Raw genomic sequence first — 20,809 nt, forward strand, 5'->3', positions numbered from 1 at the left:
CACAATGGATGTCCAGGCAGGGAAAGACTGCTGTCCTGTAGAGAGATTGTTTCTTCACCAGGTTTATGTAGTTGTGTTTTTCATGAGGAAGAGATGGGGTCCAGTGATGCAGAGAAGAAGTGCACAGAATGCACTAACTAGTTTAAGGGAAGATATATTAAGGGGAATGGTGTGGAATGGACTTTTTTCAAATATTTTTAAAAGCATATGCTGTATGTTTTCCCCATAACAGTGGTGTGCCAGGGAACACTTCCACTAAACAAAACAAACAACAAAAACAAACCCCAAACAATGAAGTCTATTGGAAAATGTGTGTGTGTGTCCATGCCCCCCCCCCCCCCAGTTTTCATATTGCAATCATGAGTGGATGGAAATGGGGTTTTTTTAGACAGACAAGGTTGGAGTGGGGTGGGTGGCTTCCTTCATTCCTGCAACAACACAGATAAATGCAGATAGAAATGCTTTGCAATTTATCTGCTAATTATGATCACTGTCCCTTTTTAGTCATAAGAAGAGACATTGGCTTTACTTTTTTCCCCTATCTCTGCTAATTAGATATATTATTGAAATGCAATAATAATTAATAAGCTATTAACTCCATGCTTTGTGGCTGCATCAACACAGTGTTTAGGCTTTAGACACCTAGAAGCCTTTGATATTAATGGGGGGACTCTTTAAACTTACTTTGGAGATTATATCCTCCCATCAAATGTAATGATTACATTAGCAGGCTGTTTTTAGTTTAAAAGCTTATCCAGCTGCCTCCAGCAATGAACAACAGAGGCTTAAGCCTTCCAACAGCCTCTCACAATCGGTCTGGCTGAGTATTCAGTGCTATTTCCTACAGTTCAAAGTCAGATGGCCTCACTCGCTTGCACTTGCCTCTGAAGAGATCTTAGCTGAATGTAGCCTGACAAGTGGCAGCATAGACTGTGCTTCCAACTGTACCTCCACTGCTTATGCTGTTAGCTGGATACTTGAGTGGCTTCATACTGCTGTCTCTTTGGGCATAAAAGTGTTCGAGTCTCCAGCGCTCCCAGCTTTTCTGAAATTCTGTCCGAACCTTTCGTAAAGAAACAAAAGGTAAAAAGGAGGAGTAATCCATATTTGAGGTACTTCTATTAAGAAGCTAAGAAAAGATACAGTGCCTCATAATTAACAAATGCTGGCAAGGTCCAAAGGCCACTGTTACCTTTGCTTCAAATAATTCCTGTAATTACTTAATTAGTCCATCATACAGTTGTTTCATAAGAGAAATAATGGCAGCAGTTTTCTCCCAACTCTATAAATAGATTTAAGTGTGCACTACAGCAGGAAATAGCAGGCTTAACTCCTTGCTACAAGCAGCCATCTGTTTTCTCTGAAACTGGACTTAATTTAATCCAGTCTGAACTTTCTGTATAATACTTTTTAACAGCACCTTTTTGTGACACCCAATAGTTTTCAAGGTGACTGCACCTCTTCCAAATGCAGCAAAAGCTGCTTACCTCTATGTAAAGGGATCTTGTAGCATCTTTGATACTGTGTGAAATATGTTGAAGCAGAAGCTTTTGTAGCTTACCTGTTACTGTAGTTCTCTGAATGGTCATCTGTGAACTCACACAAATGGGTTACCTATGTCTGTGCCATTTGAGGTGTTATACAAGCATTTTAGTGGTAGTCCCATGCACTCCCTGTGCACCAAATAGATGCACTCCCCTCCTAACACCTATGGATGCCAATGCAATAGCACCCAGGATCTAAGGGAAAAGCTGGACACAAGGAAAGGAGGTTGGGCAGGGCTGTGTGAGTTCACAGATGACCACTCAAGCAATTACAGAGTTACAGGTAAACAATCTGTTCTCCTTTTTTGTCTATTCTGTAGCTCACACAAACGGGTAGCTAGTAAGCTACTAACTACAGTAGGCAGGAGTGTCATGATGTACATGAGAAGAGCACAACCCATCCAAAAGCCACCTCTGCCTGAGATCTTGTGTCCAGTCTATATTCCATTCTGTAGTGGGAGATTAATATTGACATTTGTGATCAAGTGGCAGGTCTACAGAAGTTATCTATAGTGACTCAGATATGCTGCAGAAGCTGCCATTGCTCTAGTTGATCTGACTTGAGGTGGAGGTCTCTTGCCTGGTAACTGATAAACCAAACAAATTGTGGCTGACACCCATTTGAACAGTTACAAAGATGACACAGGATGCCCTTGGCTTGCAGATGAATAACAAAGAAAAAGCTTCTGTGATTTACTGAAAGGGGCTGTCACTGAAAGTGGGGTTGAAGGTCTGTAGATTTGGATGCCTCACCTTCCCATCATGGAGTGTGACAAGATCCGGGTCTGAGTGGCAGCTTCATGTAACATAGACACTTTGATCTTATCCATCAATGGTGAAGAGCAAAATTAGAAGAACCAGTGGCAACAGTAAAAAGCTACTTACTGCATCTGCTAAAATTAGCTTTCTGCATGAATACAGAATACATCACAAGCCAATGTTAACTCCAACTTGTAAATGGATTAATGGTGCGAATATAAATCAAGTAATTTACTCTAGTAAAAGCAACACAGTGTTGCTAAGAGAACAAATCTATTGTGAGGTCTCTTTAGGATCTATAGTATTCAGCCACTTATGGAGACAGCAACATTCTCTTTCAGTTAATTTATTAGTCAGAAGCATCTGTAAGGCATAGAGGAAGGAAAAGAACAGATTCTCTCCTCTTAATAATGTAAAATACAGATTCTCTCCTCCTAATAATGTAAAATTGTATGTAAAATATAATGATTATGATATTGGACTGGGATTATGAAACTGACTAGATGACTTTGAACTAGTCTGTCCTACTTTACAGGATTGTTGTAATAGAGCAGTGGGAAGATCTATGTAGGTAGCTTGAATTCTTTGAAAGAAATGATATTAAGATGATGATGATGATGATGATGATGATGATGATGATGATGATGATGATAGCAAAATATCCATATTCAACATGCAATCTGAAGTATTTTCTTTTCCTGTTCTGATACTGATTCATATACTGACTTTTCAGTTTTAGCTTCTGAGCTTTTTGAAGCTGGGAAAGAATATGCCACAGAATAAAATGATTACTTTTTAAATTGCCAAGGGACTATTTGTTATGATTTCATGTACAGAGTCATTATCCCTTAATGGGGAAATCTGTGTTCATGCACACATTCAGCTAATTTATGTTCTTCTGTAAATTCATATACCAAAGAAGCCAAGTGGAATGAAAAGGGGTTGTGATAGATAACAGAATGCAAATATCACCCCACAATGTGCTGTTTGTTTAAAAAATAAAATTTTATGCTGGTCATAATTAGAAAAGGAACTGAAAATAAAACTGCCAATATCAAATAATCCTTAACATATATAGAGCTACCACACTTGGAATATTATGTGCAGTGCTTGTCATGACAACTGAAATAGGATAATACAGAGCTTGTAGAGGTGCAGAAAAAAGGCAACTGAAATGATCTAGAAACTGGAACAACTCCCTTATGAGGAAAAGTTACAAAATTTAAGGCTGTTTATAGAGAAAAAAGTCAAGTAAAACAGTACATGGTAGTGGTGTAGAAAATTATGAATGATATCAAGAAAGTAGATATGGAGAAGCTTTGCTCTGTTTCCCATCATTCTAGAAACCAAGGGTCATCCACTTAAGCTGAATAGTGTGGGATTTGGGACAGATAAAAGGAAGCTAGTTTTCAAACAATATATAAACTATGAGGACATACAGTATGGCTGTTGACTTGGATAGCTTTAAAAGGGGATTTGAAAAATTCATGGAACAATAAGGTATCAGTGGCTACTAGTTATGATGGATCTATACTTGTTACAGTAAAAGTATGCTTCTGTATACCATTTGCTAGGTAGCCCTACCAAGTGGATTACAATTACACTCATACCTTGTGAGTGAGCTGCCTTAGGCTACTGACTAGTAACCATGTGAAGAGAAGACTGGCCTTGATACATCTTCGGTTTGATGTGGCATGGTTCTTAACATTCTTAAAGTAGCTTGATACATATTTGAATATCCTGTCATACCCTCAAGCCCATCATACTCTACCTAAAACCTTTGCTCTGAAAATAACAGCTAGGATCTGACTGTGGCAATATGCTAGCAAGAGGTTGTAGCTGTGTATGTTGTGCAAAGTTGTATGTTGTACAAGGTTCTACGGTGTGCAAGAGACTGTCATCTCCCAAGCCATCCACTATTCTTGGCAGCACAATAGGCTGACTTGTGTAGTGGTTGGGTGGTCCCTGGCTCCACTAACTAAGACAAAAGTGAGACAGAAAGAACCCTTCTTCCCACCCTCTAAGATAAAGAGACTGTGAGAGCTGGTTGCTGAAAAGAAGCAGAATAAGGGTGCATCTATGCTATAGAAATAATACAGTCTGACACCACTTTAACTGCACTGGCTCCATCCTACAGAATCCTGGAGTCTGTAGTTTGGCAAGGCACCAGCATCCTAAGGCTAAAGACCTTGTAAAACTACGAATCCCAGGATCTCATAGGATGGAGCTATAGCACTTAAAATGGTGTCAAAGTGCATTATTTCTAGTGTAGGTAGACCCTACGTTGCTGGAAAGAAAGGGTTATTAAGATGGATCATGTCTTTTAATAGGCACTTCCTTACTCCTCCCCAGCCTAACATCTTTTGTAAGTACATCAGTAGGGCCTTAAGCTCTCATAACATTACAGTCAGTCATAGTTGATTTATACATCTTTGACTGCTCTACATTCTTTTTTTAAAAAACGTTTTAATATGATGACATATACAGTCAGCCCTCCTTATCCACTGAATTTTTAAATCCATGGATTCAAGCATCCATGGTTTGAAAATATTGCCAAAATATAAATTCCAATAGCAATCCTTGATTTTCTGTTTAATATAATGGATATTGTTTTGCTATGTCATTATATTTAATGGCACTTGAGCATCCACAGATTTTCTTATCCAGGGGGGATCCTGGAACCAAACCCCAGCAGATAATAAGGACCCACTGTATTGATGTAGAAATGTTATGTGAACACTTTCAATTTTTATCAACTTGTCTACTAGAAACTATTTTAAAACTTTTTTGTGTTACAGAAGCTACAATTGCAACATATAACCCATTTCCCCCATGTCTTTTACCTCACTGTTGTTAAAACAGTAGAGAATGGCAACCAGAAGACCCTGGGGAAAGAAAAAAAATCAATACAATAGCAAAATGGACAAGTCTAGATTGCAATTAAAATTCATTTTATTAGCAATTTTGTTATCTGCCTTTTTTTACATAAAAATGATAAAAGCAACAAAATGGATAATAAAAACAATAACACTACAACTATTAAAACAGCAGCACTGGCAGCCACTGTGCAAACAGATGAAGATTCCTGGCAAGGGCTTTTCCAACTGCAGATTTCAGACAGCACCACTACCAACATCAGTGTGCTGATCTGTTCCAGTGCAAACACATACACAAACTCGCTGTTGGTACTTCAGTGATCATGGTGTAAAAATTAATACCATATGCCTTAACAAACTAGCACCTCTTCTGTAAGATACAGTTTCCCTTATTTCTTGTTTACCATGATGGTAGTGTGAGGAATCAAGTGCATGAACTCTGCTCATGACAACTCTTCATTGTTACTGCAAGAAAGCATACCCTTGACCACTTAGAACAAGCTACACACATTCTGTGCTATGGGGTATCACAGCACAGTGTGCGTGGGCCTATTTTTATACCATGATGGTGAGAATATAAAAGCCTCTTTCTTAGCCTCCTGTGCTTGCGTTATCATGGCGGCCCCCATGTGAACGGGAGGCTGCCATGATGCCAGTGTCCATACAGACTAGGGTTCTGGAGCGTGCGGTTGCTGCGTGCTCCAGAACCCTAGAATCGGCGCCAGCATGCCACTTCTCGCCCATCTGCACTGGGCCAATATTCACCTTTTTCATTGCCTGGCTGAAGGATAATAAAGGAAAAATAATATAATGATCAATAACACAGTGTTGAGGTTTTTGTGCAGTACTCACACGCTATTTACTTATTTAATATATATCCTACCTTTCTCTTCATACAGCATTCAAGGTGGCTTACAAACATGTGCAAAAAACACTGCTTCCTAACAGCAATGAATGTGTGTGTGTGTGTGTGTGTTGCACAAGGCTGTTGTTTTCTGTGTAAAAACCCAGCAATCTTGCACAAAATCTCTATGCAGCTATTTTTGTTGTTGCTCCTGTTGTTCAAGACTACTGTAGTCTGTGCAACAATTTTTTTTGGTTCCAGATAATTGTTTTTGGTGTGTAAAACAGCATTTTCTTGCACCAAAACACACATGGTTATCAGGAAAAAAGTTTTTTTCCTGCATAAAAAAGCCATAATTCTCATGCATGTGTATTTATATTAGAAAAATGTTCCAAAACACTTTAGGAATTAAAACACTAGATATCTGCACAGCAATATGAATTTTCCCCACAATGGGGAGAAACCTGTGAAAGTAATTTGCCCTCACAGGAAAGAACAAAATATTCAGATATTTACATCCCTACTCTATATGCATTACAGCTTTGAAAAATGCTCCTTCAAACCCCTCCTTCCATGTTTCTAAAGTGACAATCCTAGAAGACACTGTTACTATCATAATCAGAAATATAGGGGAATTTGGCAGAAAAGGTATCAGGTGTAACTAGCAGACACTCTGATGAAATATTTTCTGGCTAATACCTGAAAGGATGAGAAGGAAAGTTCAAAGAAGAGCTTCACAAAGCGCAGCATCCCTTTGGCATGTTCATCAGTTACAAAAGCAAAGACAATCTCATGCGTTCCCAGCAGTGGGATCAGGGTCAGTGTAGATTTGGCCAATCTAGAAATCCAAGAACAGAAAATCCAAGTGCAAAAAATAATTATCAAGTTTAACCAATCAGATCAGAAAATTAAATTAGAAAGACCTTTGTAAACTGGGCCAAACTCAAATATTTACTTCTTTTGTTACTTTAACATTCTCATGCCCCCTCAAAATAATAAATTAAGTAGGTATATAAATTGTTTTACTGATACATGTTTGCAAGCATTTATTTTCCAGATGTATCTTTAAGTCTCTAGTATACGACTTACCTTCTTTCTTACTGTCCTTAGCCATTATGACATTTGTATATGAGAAATATGGAATTTGTATTCATGTTTGCAATTCCTTAGTACCTTTTCTTCTGGAAAATACTTCATAGGAAAATCTCATGACAGGCAGGACAAGAGGCACCTGAAGGCAGCATTTAGGTCATCTGCCTATATGTAACTTAGCTTCTTTGATCTGTATGCCCTTCACCTTAATAGAATTAAGTTGGCCTTCCACAGCATGCAATGTTTGGGAACTGGATAAATGTGGGCGGGGTACAGACCACCAGAAAGAGGCGGCCGGCTCTCTTTTCCGTGTAACCACGCTGCAGCAACCAAATTGTGGCCCCGCTACTTTCCAAACTCACTCCAGGTGTGATAAACATTATTTATACAAGAACAGAAGCACAGCATGACAAATGCAATTTGTTTATACAACAGCAGAAGCAGCTACCACTCTTAAAAAGTTATGTCTGTACATGCAGAGATAAAAATATTATATTAAATCTATATATAATCTATGTAGGAGACATTCATGAATATATTACGTTCTTGGATGCGGTAGTGAGCTCATTGACCTACGAATGCTAGGTTTAAGCAGAGGTATATCTTACAGGGAACTGAGAAGGCACCCATTTAGTTTACTGAACTTTCTGGGTACCTTGTTGTATGTTTTACCGTTATTTCTATTCTGTTGATTTCATCTTATAAACCATTTTGCCATTTAAAAATAAAATAATCATTGTACCTCTGTGAACTGCTACAAAATATCTATGACTTTGTATTGCACTTAGAAAATGCTTATTTAAATATGCAAGTCTAATAAATTTATGCCACTCAAAATGTCATAATGAGAAAAGCCGAGCATGGATTACAAAACATGTAATATATAAATCTCTATGAAATAAAGAATATATTTCTTGGAGGAGGCTGGATATGTATGCCAGCATGTGTTCCATTAAAAATAAGTGTCTTTTTAGTACTCAATGAAAACTGTTACAGAATCTTCAATTTTTGATGCTAGATTGAAAACAACTAAAGTCTTCCTTTTCTTTAAAAATAAATAGATGTTAACCATAAACACTACACCTACTGCTGTCAGATGTGATTAAACTGTTCTTGACCAAAACTAATGCAGTTTCTTCTTAGTAGTAGTTGTAATAATACAAGCGGATTACAATAAAACAAGATAGTTAAAAATCCTAAAAAAATCCAACCCTATCCCTACCCACTTAAAAGCTGTAATCTATAATTATCTTCATTAACCCCCTCAGAAAATCACATGTTTGAAGACAAATTGGCTCACCTGCATTTTATGTCAGTTTTATGCAGTAGATTGGCTTGCAGTTTAGAAATTATAATGCATATAACTCTGATAAAGATCAAGAAATTCACCTGGATAAAACAAACAGCAAGTGATCATAATGTACATTGTGAATATAAATGGTGTGTTTTGGTCAATAAATCTATATTCATTTTACAGATTTTCACAGTTATAATCAGTCAGAATTGAGACACATAGCCATGTTAGTCTGGAATATCAGTAGGCAAGGGGCTCCTGTAGCACCTTTGAGACTAAGGGGCTGAACAGACAGCTCAGAAGGGACAGTCTGAAGGCACCCCTGGCAAAACCACATTCCCCCAAGCCGGTCTGTTCTGACCCAATCTATGTGGAAGAACAACTAGTCTAAAAGGTGCTACAATAGTGATATAATCAGTTAGCTAAGTCATAATTTGTAAATGATTTGTCCAAAGTCACCCACACTGGAATTAGCTAATTATCTGGCAAATGTCACTTTGTTTTAAATTGGAATATTTGAAACTACTATTATTTACCAGCCAACCAAAATAGTAAGGATTGACTAAGCTTGTTTTCTGCTGCTCCAAAGACTAGAACACGAAACAATGCATACAAGCTCCAAGAAAGAGATTCCACCCCAATATTAGGGGGAACTTCTTGGCAGTAAGAGCTGTTTGACAGTGGAACACACTTCCTCAGAGAGCGGTGGAGTCTCCCTCTTTGGAGATCTTTAAGCGGAGGCTGGATGTCAGGGATGCTTTGATTGTGATTTCCTACATGGCAGGGAGTTGGACTGGATGGCCCTTGTGAATTCTGTGATTCTATGACAGAGGTCCAAAACATACTGCAGAAATAATCCAGTCTGACAGCACTTTAACTGCCCTGTCTCAATGCTAGGGAATCCTGGGAACTGTAGTTTTGTGAGAGTTCTGGCGTCACAATAAATTACAATTCCCAGGATTCCCTAGCACTAAGACAGGACAGTTAAAGCAGTCTCAAACTGGATCATTTCTACAGTATGTTTTGGACCTGAGAAACTATTGGGCCCAGATAGGACTGGAGCGTGGCTTTAGCACATCTTCTGGCCTCTTAGGACACATGCATCATTTTAACATCATACCTCCAAAGTAACCTGAAGCAGCTTTATTTTGTCCTGTCTGTATGGGATTTATTACCTGTTGTAAATTTCATTAGGAAGTGTGAAACACAATTATTTTGAGGTTGGCTGAATGACCTGCAGCATCTTAAAATGAACACATGTCTCTGCCTGACGTACGTGTGTGCCTTCAAGTTACCGATCAACTTATGGTGACCCCATTAATTACATAGGGTTTACCTAGGCAAGGAATACTCAGAGGTGGTTTAGTCAGTTCCTTTCTCTGAAACATAGGTCCAGTACAGACTGCCGGTTTGCGGAGGCCTGGGGCCAATTCTAGGGTTTCGGAGAGTGCAGCATTACACTGCCATCCACATGGTGTGCGTATCGATGACATCATGCATGTGCCACGTCCAAACAGCACAGAGCACACATGACATCACCACGATGCCCCAGGGTGCTTACGGCCCCTTGGTGCCATTTGCCGGAAGGAGCTCCATTTTGGAGCTCCTTTTTGCTGTGGATTGTTGCCATGGCTGTGCAGTTGCCACGGCAACGATCCAGAGAATTTCTTTCTTCCAATCTGTACCGGGCCATAGTCTATAGCACCAGCTATTCATTGGCAGTCTCCCATCCAAGTACTAACCAGAACTGACCCTGCTTAACTTCCAAGGCGGGATCTGCTGCCTTTACAGCATTTAGACCTGGAGACCATTGTGGGAATCAGTGAAAAGGGTGACTTTTAAAGAGCAGAAATTTATCTTTAATTTAATTATTGCTTCAGTTGACATTAAGGCTTAGAATAATGCAGACTGTATCCCCTAAACCCATCTCTACAAGTGCAGTGGTTAAAGTCTCTACATTACCTTCACATCCTGTACTACTGCCAAATATCAATACAAATCTTGCAAATTGCTTTTGTCCATGGCACACAATCTTTATTTCCAGAATATTTCTTCATCCCAAGTATATGCTAAATTATCTACCTGGATTCCTCATCACTTACCCCAATAGCAACAAGAATGGGCAGTCTGATGATCAGCCAGTAGTTCATGTTTAGGTTCTTGTTCCAGCAACTGGAAAAGTAAGACATGACAATCAGGAATCCCTTGGTGCCTTGCATAAATTATTTTCTCCTGAGGGCACATCTCAGCAGTGAAGATGGAAAATAACTGGTAGCATTAGCAAAATACATTGCACAGATGGATGTTAGCTGCTTGGATCTTGCAAACACAAAAAGCTTTAGCCCAATATGTAATATTGTTGCTAAAATGGGTGCTCTTAAATCTCTCTGTTCTGTTTAGTTATGGCTAATTTCTCCATCACAATTTGTTAATAATTAAAAGCAAACAATTATGGAGAATTGTTTTATTAGATGTCACAAGACAAATCATACGATAAGTGGGAAGTTTGTTAGCCAAATCTCCCTCTGTCTAATTGAAACACTGAGCTTCATATCAGCAATATTTTACCTCCAGTTATCAGTTACCTACACTAACTCTCATTACTTCATGTCAGGTTTGGTTTACAGGTGAAAATAAGTATGCCGTTTGGTCAGACTTTCAGGGTTCACACTAGCTTCCCTACTCTCGCCAGTCAGATTGTGTCTACTTTGCAACTAGAAATGTTTTTGCAGTTCACTCTTTAAATGTACTTCAAAGCTTAGTATGTTTGCCAGATAGAATGCAGGGGCTCCTTTGGTTTTCTAGAATAGCATTTGATAAATTTTTCTGCTTGCATGAAAATCATTCAGCATCTTTGAGATTAGTAACACACCATTATGATTGGTGAAGCATTTACATTGCAAGGACCTATGTCAAACAGTGCCATCCCATCCCACTTTAATTGATATGGTAAGGATTGGCAACTTCAGCACATGTGATTCTCTCCTCCCATTTACCAGAGTCTGACATATGAATATGAATTTAAGCATAGAAAGCTGCACTTCTGTTTTTCATTTTTTTAAAAAAAGTATATATGTGTCTTTTAAAAAGGGAGCACATCGGGACACAAAAGGGGATTTGTGCTTCCAAGAGTGAAGTTCTTGTTGTTTTATCGGGGCGGTCTGGAGAGCCCCATAGTTGCACCTGGGAAGGATGACAGTTTTGTTCTTTTTGGAGAGAGACAATATAATAGCTGAACTTTCTTGACTGGTGCATCCCCTAAGCCTTCTCCATTAATTAATAGAGCAACTGAAGCAGGTATGCACCCACATCTTACACAACATTGATACAAAGCCCTGTGATGCCCTCCAAAATAATCAGCCAACCTGGGGAAGGAAATAATTTCTTTTCTGTATTTTATATTTTGCAATTAGGTACACTTTGAATGAACAAGCAAAGTCTGTCCAGAGAATCTCAACTAAAAGAAGAAGCCTACCCTATTACAAAATCTTATTTTAATGAAAATGTAATTTTTATGAATTAAGGCAAATGAGAAGCTCATTTATGACAAGGCTTTATGTACTTAATGTTTAAAATTATTGATTTTCAGTTCCATATACTCACAAAACTCTCAGTAGTTTTGAACCACTGTGACTCAAACATCATTTATTTCTCAATATCCCTGGTAAGTGAGGAGTTATTCAAGTTACAAATACAATTCATAGCCTGCTGCACATCCGCTTTTCTATCTCAAAGACAAAAGGTATGAACATATCTAAGACATTCAGTAACTATTACTGCAATTGAGGAGAAAGCATAGAAATATTGCCCCTTACAGATAACAAAAGGCACAGAGGATTTATTATATCACGTTACAAATATTTATACAAGGTTTAGATAGCCAAAATTGGTCTTTCGGGACTGCCAAATGCATCAGACTGAAGGTTTTATTTAACAGAAATCATATATAAAATATCCAAGTAACGCAAAAGGCAAGCAACGTCATTCTAAATACAGTCTTGCTGTACATTATCCCCACACCCAATCCACTGCTGGTCTTCTGCCATACTAGCTGCTAATACCTGTGGTATTTATTTTTATTTTAAATTTATTTATATTTCAATCCTGTGTTTAACATTACAATGAACTCATCCCTGTTCTGGGTTTAGCAAAGATGCTACAAAGTCTATGAATATTTTTTAAATACAAATAATAGCATAATACACACAAAAATCCTGGGAGACAGCATGGTATAGTAGTTTCAGTGCTAGACTATGACTCTGAAGACGTTTATCTCTTTACTCAGCCACTGAAATCCACTGGGCGGCACTGAGCAAGTCACATGCTCTTGGCCTCAGAGGACGATAAAGACAAACCCCCTCTAAACTGGCTGAAAACTCCAACAATGATAGGCTTGTCTTAGGGTCACTACATCAAAAATGATGGCACACAATAGTAACACATAAAAATCATACATGGCTATATATGTAATATATTCAAACAGAATCACAAAGACTGGATCTAACCAGGAGTGTAAGATTGAGCTTGCAGTATCATCTCTCTCTCAGTTGATGGAACAAAAAAATAAGTAAGAGAGTTTTGCTTCCATAAGAACTTGCCAAAAGTCAGTCTATTTACAAATCTGTTTTTCCCCCTCTATAATTGCTGCACCCAAAGTGTATTTTCTACAGGTATAATGTAGGAAATTTATTACAAAAACAAAAGAAGTCATTGAGGTAACAACAACAACAGCAACAACAATAACAACAATCTGACCAAAAGCATATCAACTCTCAACAGTCAAGCTAGCATGGCCAATGTTCAAGAATATGGTGAGTTGTATCTCAAAACATTTGATGACCACCAGTTTGGAAATACTATTTCTAACAATTCATTCCATTATAATGATGAGTTAGCATTGTACTTGACCCCAATTATCAATTTATATTTTTGTATTTAAGCTCACAGCACTAAAGATTATGAAGCACATCCACATGGCTGTAAACAGTTAAGTGTTGGTGTAACACACAATCACTATGTTTAGACACTTGTTTCACCATTCTACAATGTAAATCTGCTTAGGTCTGTAAACACAAGAGTACATGCTGCAAACTATTTCAGGTGGAACTGCTATACAAACTACACACTTTGTACGGAATTTCAAGGTTATTAAAGGGGACTATTTCTGATTAAACATGTAGAGGATCGCTCTGTTGGAATACTAATAGTTATTTTTTTAATATATATTCCTACCCCTCTCTCTCTCATCCTGTTTCCCCAAACTATCCTGGAAAGGCTGTTGAATGGTTGTAGTTTTTAAATACTTAAAGTGCCCAACAAGCCAAAGCTAACTAGCTGAAGTCAACAACAGTGCAGATCTTTTTGTTTGTTTGCCTATTTATTGCTTGCCTAAATACCTTAGGAACAAGCTCATTAGATTTGAAAACTGGGTAAGAAATGAACTTCAGTTTATTAAATAGTACATCCATGAATCCAGCATGTTCTTTGTTATCAGAGGTTTTTCACTCTGACACCAGTTCAAATTTGCCACCAGTCTTGAAAAAATCATTGTGTCTCAATGTTTTCGTTAACTGTCCTCAAGTCGACTCTGACTTATGGTGACCCTGTGATGAGACATCTCCAAGAAGAGCCTCTATCCTCCACTGCTCTGCTTAGGCCCTGTAAATCCAGGCCCATGACCTCTCTGATTGAGTCCTGTCCATCTAGTGTGCGGTCTTCTTCTCTTTCCACTGCCCTCTACCTTTCCTAGCATTACTGTCTTTCTTTTCTTTGTTAAACTTTTTATTTTCTAATCATAAAACAAGATATAAGACATTATGCATTATTTACATATGATGGAAAAGGCATTCTCTTTCATGCAAGAATAAAATAAAATTTACTACATCATATCTTGTTTATCTGTTCCATCTCTTTCTAGATTTCATTACTTCTCATCTGATCCTACTGAACTTCTATAAAATTAACTCGTTTCAATACTCTATATCCAAAGCTTTTATTTTTTCCATTAAATAATCAGTATCTTCTTTTCAGTCTTATTCCTATTCATCTGTCCGGTTTGAATTTTCTTAGATTTTTTAAAAATTTGGCTATATATCTTTCCAATAAACTGACTTGTGACTATTCTTCTTCTGCATTTTGTTAAGATTTATTTTTCAACTAGTGTGTCAATTTGTATGATTCCATCCATCATGTTGGCTACTTTAATTAGCCAATCTTGATTAGTAGGTAATTCCTCCATTTTCCATTTCTGTGCATATAGAATTCTTGTGGCTGTTTTCATGTATAAAATAATTCTCCAATTTTTCTTCTCAATTTTTTCCCAATACTGACATCATATTTAGTATTTAAAAAAGTTCCCGATTCAGTGGAAAAGCTGTGCCTAAAATCTTCATCATATATTTGTGGATTTTTATCCAATATCTGATTGGTTTGGGGCAAGTCCACTACATATAGTGGAACGGCCCTGTTTTTTATTTGTATTTTCTACATTGTTTATTTCTCATTCTGCACATCTTATCCAATCTATTTGGTGTTAGGTGCCATTATTGTCTTCTCTAATGAGGGATGCTTTCACATGATGTGGCCCAAATACAACAGCCTCAATTTGATAATCTTGTCTTTCAGAGAGAGTTCAAGCTTGATCTGTTTAAGGACCCATTTGCTTGCCTTTTTGGCTGTCCATTGTATCCTCAAGCACTCTTCTCCAGAACCACATCTCAAATGAATGGATGTTTTTCTTATCTGCTTTCTTCACTGTCCAGCTCCCACATCTGTACATCGTGCTGGAGAATACAATGGCTTGGATGATTCTAATTTTAATACTTGATTGTTTATCTTTATTTTTTTAGGTTCTTTCCTAGTTCTTTCATGGCTGCCTTCCCCCTTCCTAGTCTTCTTATTTCATGACTGCAGTCTCCATTCTGATCAACATTTGATCCAAGGTATAGGAAATCTTTTACTATTCTGGTTTCCTTATTGTCTAGGTTGAATTTGTGTAGATTCTCTGTGGTCATTATTTTTGTTTATGTTTAGCATTAGGCCTGCCATTGCACTTTCTTTCTTCTTTCTTCTTCCTTCTGTGATGTTTTTCACTAGAAGTATGGTGTCTGCATATCTTAGATTGTTGATGCTGCTTCCTCCTATCTTCACTCTTCCACCTTCTTCTAAGTTTAAACTTGCTCTTCATGTGGTATTTTCTACATACAAACTGAATATGTGGAGTGATAAAATGCAGCCTTGCCTGACTCCTTTACCAATTGGGAGCCATTTGGTTTCTCCATATTCTCAGTGGCCTCTTGACCTAAGTATAGATTTCTCATCAGGACTATCAAATGTAGTGACACTCCCATGTCTTTAAGAGCCATCCATAGCTTTTCATGATCTATGCAGTCAAAGGCTTTGCAACAGTTTATAAAGCACATGCTTCATAGACACATGATTCAGTACAGGTTGAATATCTGTTATCCAAAATGCTCAGGACTAGAGGTGTCCCACTTTTCAAATGTTTGAATATCTGTACTTGTATATAAATAATGAGACATAATAAGGCTGGAGAGAGACTGTGGATTTGTGAAATGGTAGGAAGCATGGATTCCAGCCATTGCACAGATCCTCATGCCTCTTTCCATCCTTGCAAATACAATACAGGTATGTACTACACTACTTGTGTTGTAGCTCAAATTTTTTGGATTTAAGAGTATTTTGGATTTCACAATTTCATCTAAGGGATACTCAACTTGTACTATTTTTCCTTTTTCCAAAATTAATCACTACACAAATTTGTTAAGATGGAAAAGATTAAACTGTCATTCTGTCCAGTCAACATTAGGGCAGCAGAAGAATTGCTTGGACAGTGGCCTGACTCCAGATGAACAGTGCCCAGAGCCTAAAGTTATGTGACTGTTATCACCCTGCTGGCTCCCAACCCTCCACTTCCTCATGTAATAGAGCTTTTGCAAACTCAGCACTGTACATCTAAAAAGGGAACAATTTTCTGTGCATTGATTGTACTCAATGAATCAGTGTGACAGATGGCAAATGCCATGCATATTAACAGATCACACATAAATCTCCAAGATGACTGCAATGCTCTTGTAACTGAACAGAAACTGAATTTTACTAGTACAAGAGAGTTAGGCACCGCATAGGAATGCTAGCCTTGCAGCAATGATGCAGTCCTAAAAGAGTGATTGTGGCAAAGAATAACAGGAGTGTTAGCCTAGTTTACATTAGGTCCATTGTTCCAGGTTTAGGACACTTCTTTGCGTCAGTGCAGCACTTTGTATAAATGTTGACAGTAAGGAACAACAATATATAAATATACTTAGTAAACTACTTCACAGCACAACATTCCTACTCTATGATTAGGAAAACTAGAAAAGAGGGCTGTAACCAGCTCAGTAGCAAGTTGAAGCACAATAGCAAGTATATAAGTAAAAACAAACACATGACTACATTTTTTCCCTTCTACTCTTGTGGGTCCATGAATAAACACAGAAAAGAAGGAACTGGCAGTTGAGAGAGAACAGTGGTGAAAGGACATATGTAGCACCAAGTACAAATCAATATCCAAACATCAAAAACCCAGAATAAATTTTCTAGAAAGGGAGCTAAGTGTCTGTGACATTGAAATGGCAATACATTAACCAATGTCAACATTTCAACAGTACGTTACAAATTTGTTATCATATTCAGCTACATCTCTGCACATTAATGAATGCAGGAGGGGGGAACATCATGGTGACAGCTGTAAAACTGAAATATTTCTGGGAAGTGGGGGAGTTCAAACCATGCCAATGTGAGCTCTCTTTGATGACAGAACTCTCCCAGAGGTCTTTAAAACACAGGTAGGATTTATTTCACAAATATCAGTATCAAGAAAAATGAAATATATCAACAAACCAGTACAACAACATTAATATATAACTGAATATGATCCAAAACACACTGCAGAAATAATCCAATTCAAGACCACTTTAATTGCCCTAGCTCAGTGCTTGGGAATACTGGGAATTGTTGTTTATTGTGGCACCAGAGCTTTCTGACAGAGAAGGCTAAACGTCTCACAAAACTATACTTCTCAGAATTCCCTAGCACTGAGCCAGAGCAGTTAAAGCAGCCTCACACTGGATTATTTCTGCAGTGTGTTTTGGATCTATGTTGAAAGACCATTATAGACTATACAGTACCACACTGTTATAGAGCTATTATTCAACTCTTACTGCTATGGCTGCCTACTGTGGCATTCCTGGGTTTGTAGTGTAGTGTGGTCTAAGAGTTCTCTAGCTGAGAATTTTAAATGTCCTCCCCTAAACTGCAAATCGCAGGATTCCATAGGAGGCATCTGTAGTAGTCAAAGTGGAATAATAGTACTATAGCAGTAGCACTAGACTTTCCCTATTTGATTCAAATTTTGAGATCTTTAGAGGAGAGCTTTCTTTGTATCGCACCATCAGATACGTGTTTGGTGAGGACACATGAGAGAGTTCTTAGTGGCTCTTCCCAGGCTGTGTAACTCCCTCCCATAGAAGGCTCAGTCTGTGCCCCATGTGCTACCTTCTTTGGGAGGCAAAAACCTTTTTATTTGGGCAGGCCTTTAGCTCTTAACTCATGTGGCAGAAGGGCCTTTCAATGTGACGTGATGTGATAAGTTGTGCTTTTATCTTTTTTTCTTGTGTTTCAAATGTGAGGGTTTTTTTTTAAAAAAAAACTACCTTTGTACTTTTAACAGAACTTTGTTTTTAAAATGTGGTGTAAGATTTTATTTGCACATTGTTTTAATTTCTTGTAAGCCACCTTGGGCCCCAAATATATATATAAATAAATAATCTGAAGTAGAATAAACACAACAACTCATATTTTCAAACCTTGATTTGCATTTCCCCTCTTTCTCTTCCACTTGCCTACCCTAACTGGTCTAACTCCTTCACCCTCCATCATGCCCTCCTGTCTTCCTGAGAACCAGCCACACTCACACCCATTCTACCCTCTCTCTCTTGGCCATTGCCATATAAGGGCCACCACACAGTGTATTAGAATGGTTAGAGTGTTCATAGAATCATAGAGGTGGAAGGGACCTGACATGCATGTTGGACTAGGGTTCTGGGGCCAGGGTTTGAATGCCTGCTCAACCATGGAAACCCACTGGGTGACATTGGGGAAGTCAATCTCTCAGCCTTGGAGAAATGCAATGAAAAACCTCCTTTGAATAAATCTTGCCTAGGTTAGGCACCTAGGATATGGCTACCATAAATCAGAGTCAACTTTAAGGCATATAACAAGAACACGGGCTTCATTCCCTGCACAAAAATTTGCAGGTGGCAATATGGGCAGGTATACAAACAACCATATCTATGGAGCCTGTAGCTCTCCTCCTTTATTGCAAATGGCCATACCATTTTAAAAGGGCTTATTGGAAGCACTGATTTCTATTGCAGTTATTATTATGGCAAGCACTGCCACTGGGTTAACAGTAATGAGTGAGAACAGAATTGTAGCTGGTACAAACACTGCAGTTGTCCATCATAAAAGGACAATAAGGTCAGACTGTCTTGCTATAATCCTACACTATGTAAAATGTGTTTAATGCATAGGTTTGTTAAAACATATATAACTGGTTGGAGTACTCAATGTTGAATATGTTAAAAAAAACAGGTCTGTTCAAATACATCCATTATGACTTTTTCTCCCAAATTCATTCCATAAATTAAAAGGTAAAGGACAGAAAGTGAATGGTAATGTATCTTGTTTTCTTTGTACAATGGGGTTTGTACTAGGAAGTGGTTATCTACAGAGAAAACAGCTGTGTATTTTATAAAGCAAGTGAGAGTAACTACAAGTTAAAAGAAATAGGTAATCAGACCCCTATTGAAACTAGCACATTCCCCCCCACACACACACCCAGGAGAATGCTATATAGATACATTCAATATGCCTTTGGAGGCTACTGCAATCTTCTTGAACCATTGCATGGGTGACTTGGCAGGATAAGTCCATATAGTTCTACCTAGTCTAGTTTTTCACAGTGGTCAGTTATTGTTGGGGGGAGTGCACTAATGGATTGGATGTGGGCTAACAGAATGAGATTTAATCCATGCTAGACAAGAAGTAATGATGATCAGTAGGCAAACCAATCCAGGTATATAAGTAGCTCACAAGTAAGGAAAGAGTGCAATATTTCTCTCTTACCACAACTCAGAAGCTGGTATTCAAAGGCTTGCCACAGGAATGGCAATCATGTAGCTCTCCAAATCTGTTGAACCACAACTCCCAAGATTCCTCCCCACTTTAACCCTCCCACTCTGGAATTTTTACAGACTAAATTGTCAAGGCAAGATATGTAGGGACAGCCTCACTAGGTATGGTTACCATTGGCAGCGGCGGCGGCGGTGGGAGGGGATATTAAACAGTACACCTTTTCCAAAGAGACATATATTGAAGCATGCAGAAAATGTCTGATTAGCAAAAGCTTATGCTTATTTTAATAAAATGTAATGAGAGGCTTTTCTAATACAAAACATGATCTGCTCTTGCCAGGCTACAACATGAGCAAATGTATATGATGTCAATGCAACAGCCATTGCCAAAGCAATCAAGCCAAAGAAAAATGGTTACAGCCTCCCCTCCCCAATAGACACAACCCTCACAAGAGACCAGCTAAGAATCAGAACTGAACCAACCCCTCATCTTCATATAGGTACTTGACAATTCCCCAGAAGATAACAAACAGCATTGGCACACCTGGAAAAAGAGGAAACAAGATATGCACAGAGAATGAGACACAAGAAAAAGAAAACAGGAAAGTAGTGCAGTATTTCATACAATATCAATCTTCTTAAGTTGAAAAGAGATTGCAGATGATTTACAGTGTCTGTTTATCCTCATAGTCTAGAGCATCCAAGAACGATTTTATGGTTTAATAATCAAACGAATATACCCGCCCTGAATAAACATTCACACTGCAAAATCATAAACTGATTTTGCTTTGTGAAATTTGTATTACACTGAATTTAATCCTACATGTTATTTCCTAGAAAAACAATGGAATGCCCGATTGGCAGTTTCACTTGAAGTGCTTCTAGCAGCTGAATAAGATTCAAGAACTATTTGTACTTGAAACTCACAGGCATATAGATAAACAGCAAAAAAATGCAAAGTCATATTTACATAATTTCTTAGATAACTGTAGTTAGTAAACCAAGTGACATACAACACACACAAACACATACACAATAGCTGACATTAAAAGGATGGCCACACATTTCTAGTAGACCACAAATATCCTTTTTTAATCACAGGTTTTAGATAATCTAGTCAATAGTCTGCAAAGATTATGTGGTTCTCTCATATCTTCAGGCATGGTGAAGGTTGTCTTATTGGTAACAGAAGAGACTGAAAAGGG

General features: G+C 38.0%; 1 protein-coding gene across 1 annotated transcript in view; it reads right to left on the bottom strand.

Annotated features, from left to right (window-relative positions):
* Positions 1–807: 807 nt before the first annotated feature.
* The window catches only part of GLP1R (glucagon like peptide 1 receptor), a 94,569-nt gene continuing 74,567 nt past the window's right edge, over positions 808–20,809 (bottom strand). Inside the window, exons 10-15 of the mRNA XM_089529446.1 lie at positions 20,088–20,148; positions 10,512–10,581; positions 8,417–8,504; positions 6,723–6,886; positions 5,147–5,188; positions 808–1,063 (exon numbers count right to left, since the gene is read on the bottom strand). Of these exons, the coding sequence (XP_089385572.1) occupies positions 896–1,063; positions 5,147–5,188; positions 6,723–6,886; positions 8,417–8,504; positions 10,512–10,581; positions 20,088–20,148 (593 nt within the window). The 3' untranslated portion in view covers positions 808–895. The remainder of the gene's footprint in view (positions 1,064–5,146; positions 5,189–6,722; positions 6,887–8,416; positions 8,505–10,511; positions 10,582–20,087; positions 20,149–20,809) is intronic.

The sequence above is a fragment of the Sceloporus occidentalis genome, unplaced genomic scaffold, assembly GCF_023333645.1.
Source record: "Sceloporus occidentalis isolate IW3139 unplaced genomic scaffold, rSceOcc1.0.p SCAF_6, whole genome shotgun sequence".
NCBI classification, from domain to species: domain Eukaryota; kingdom Metazoa; phylum Chordata; class Lepidosauria; order Squamata; family Phrynosomatidae; genus Sceloporus; species Sceloporus occidentalis.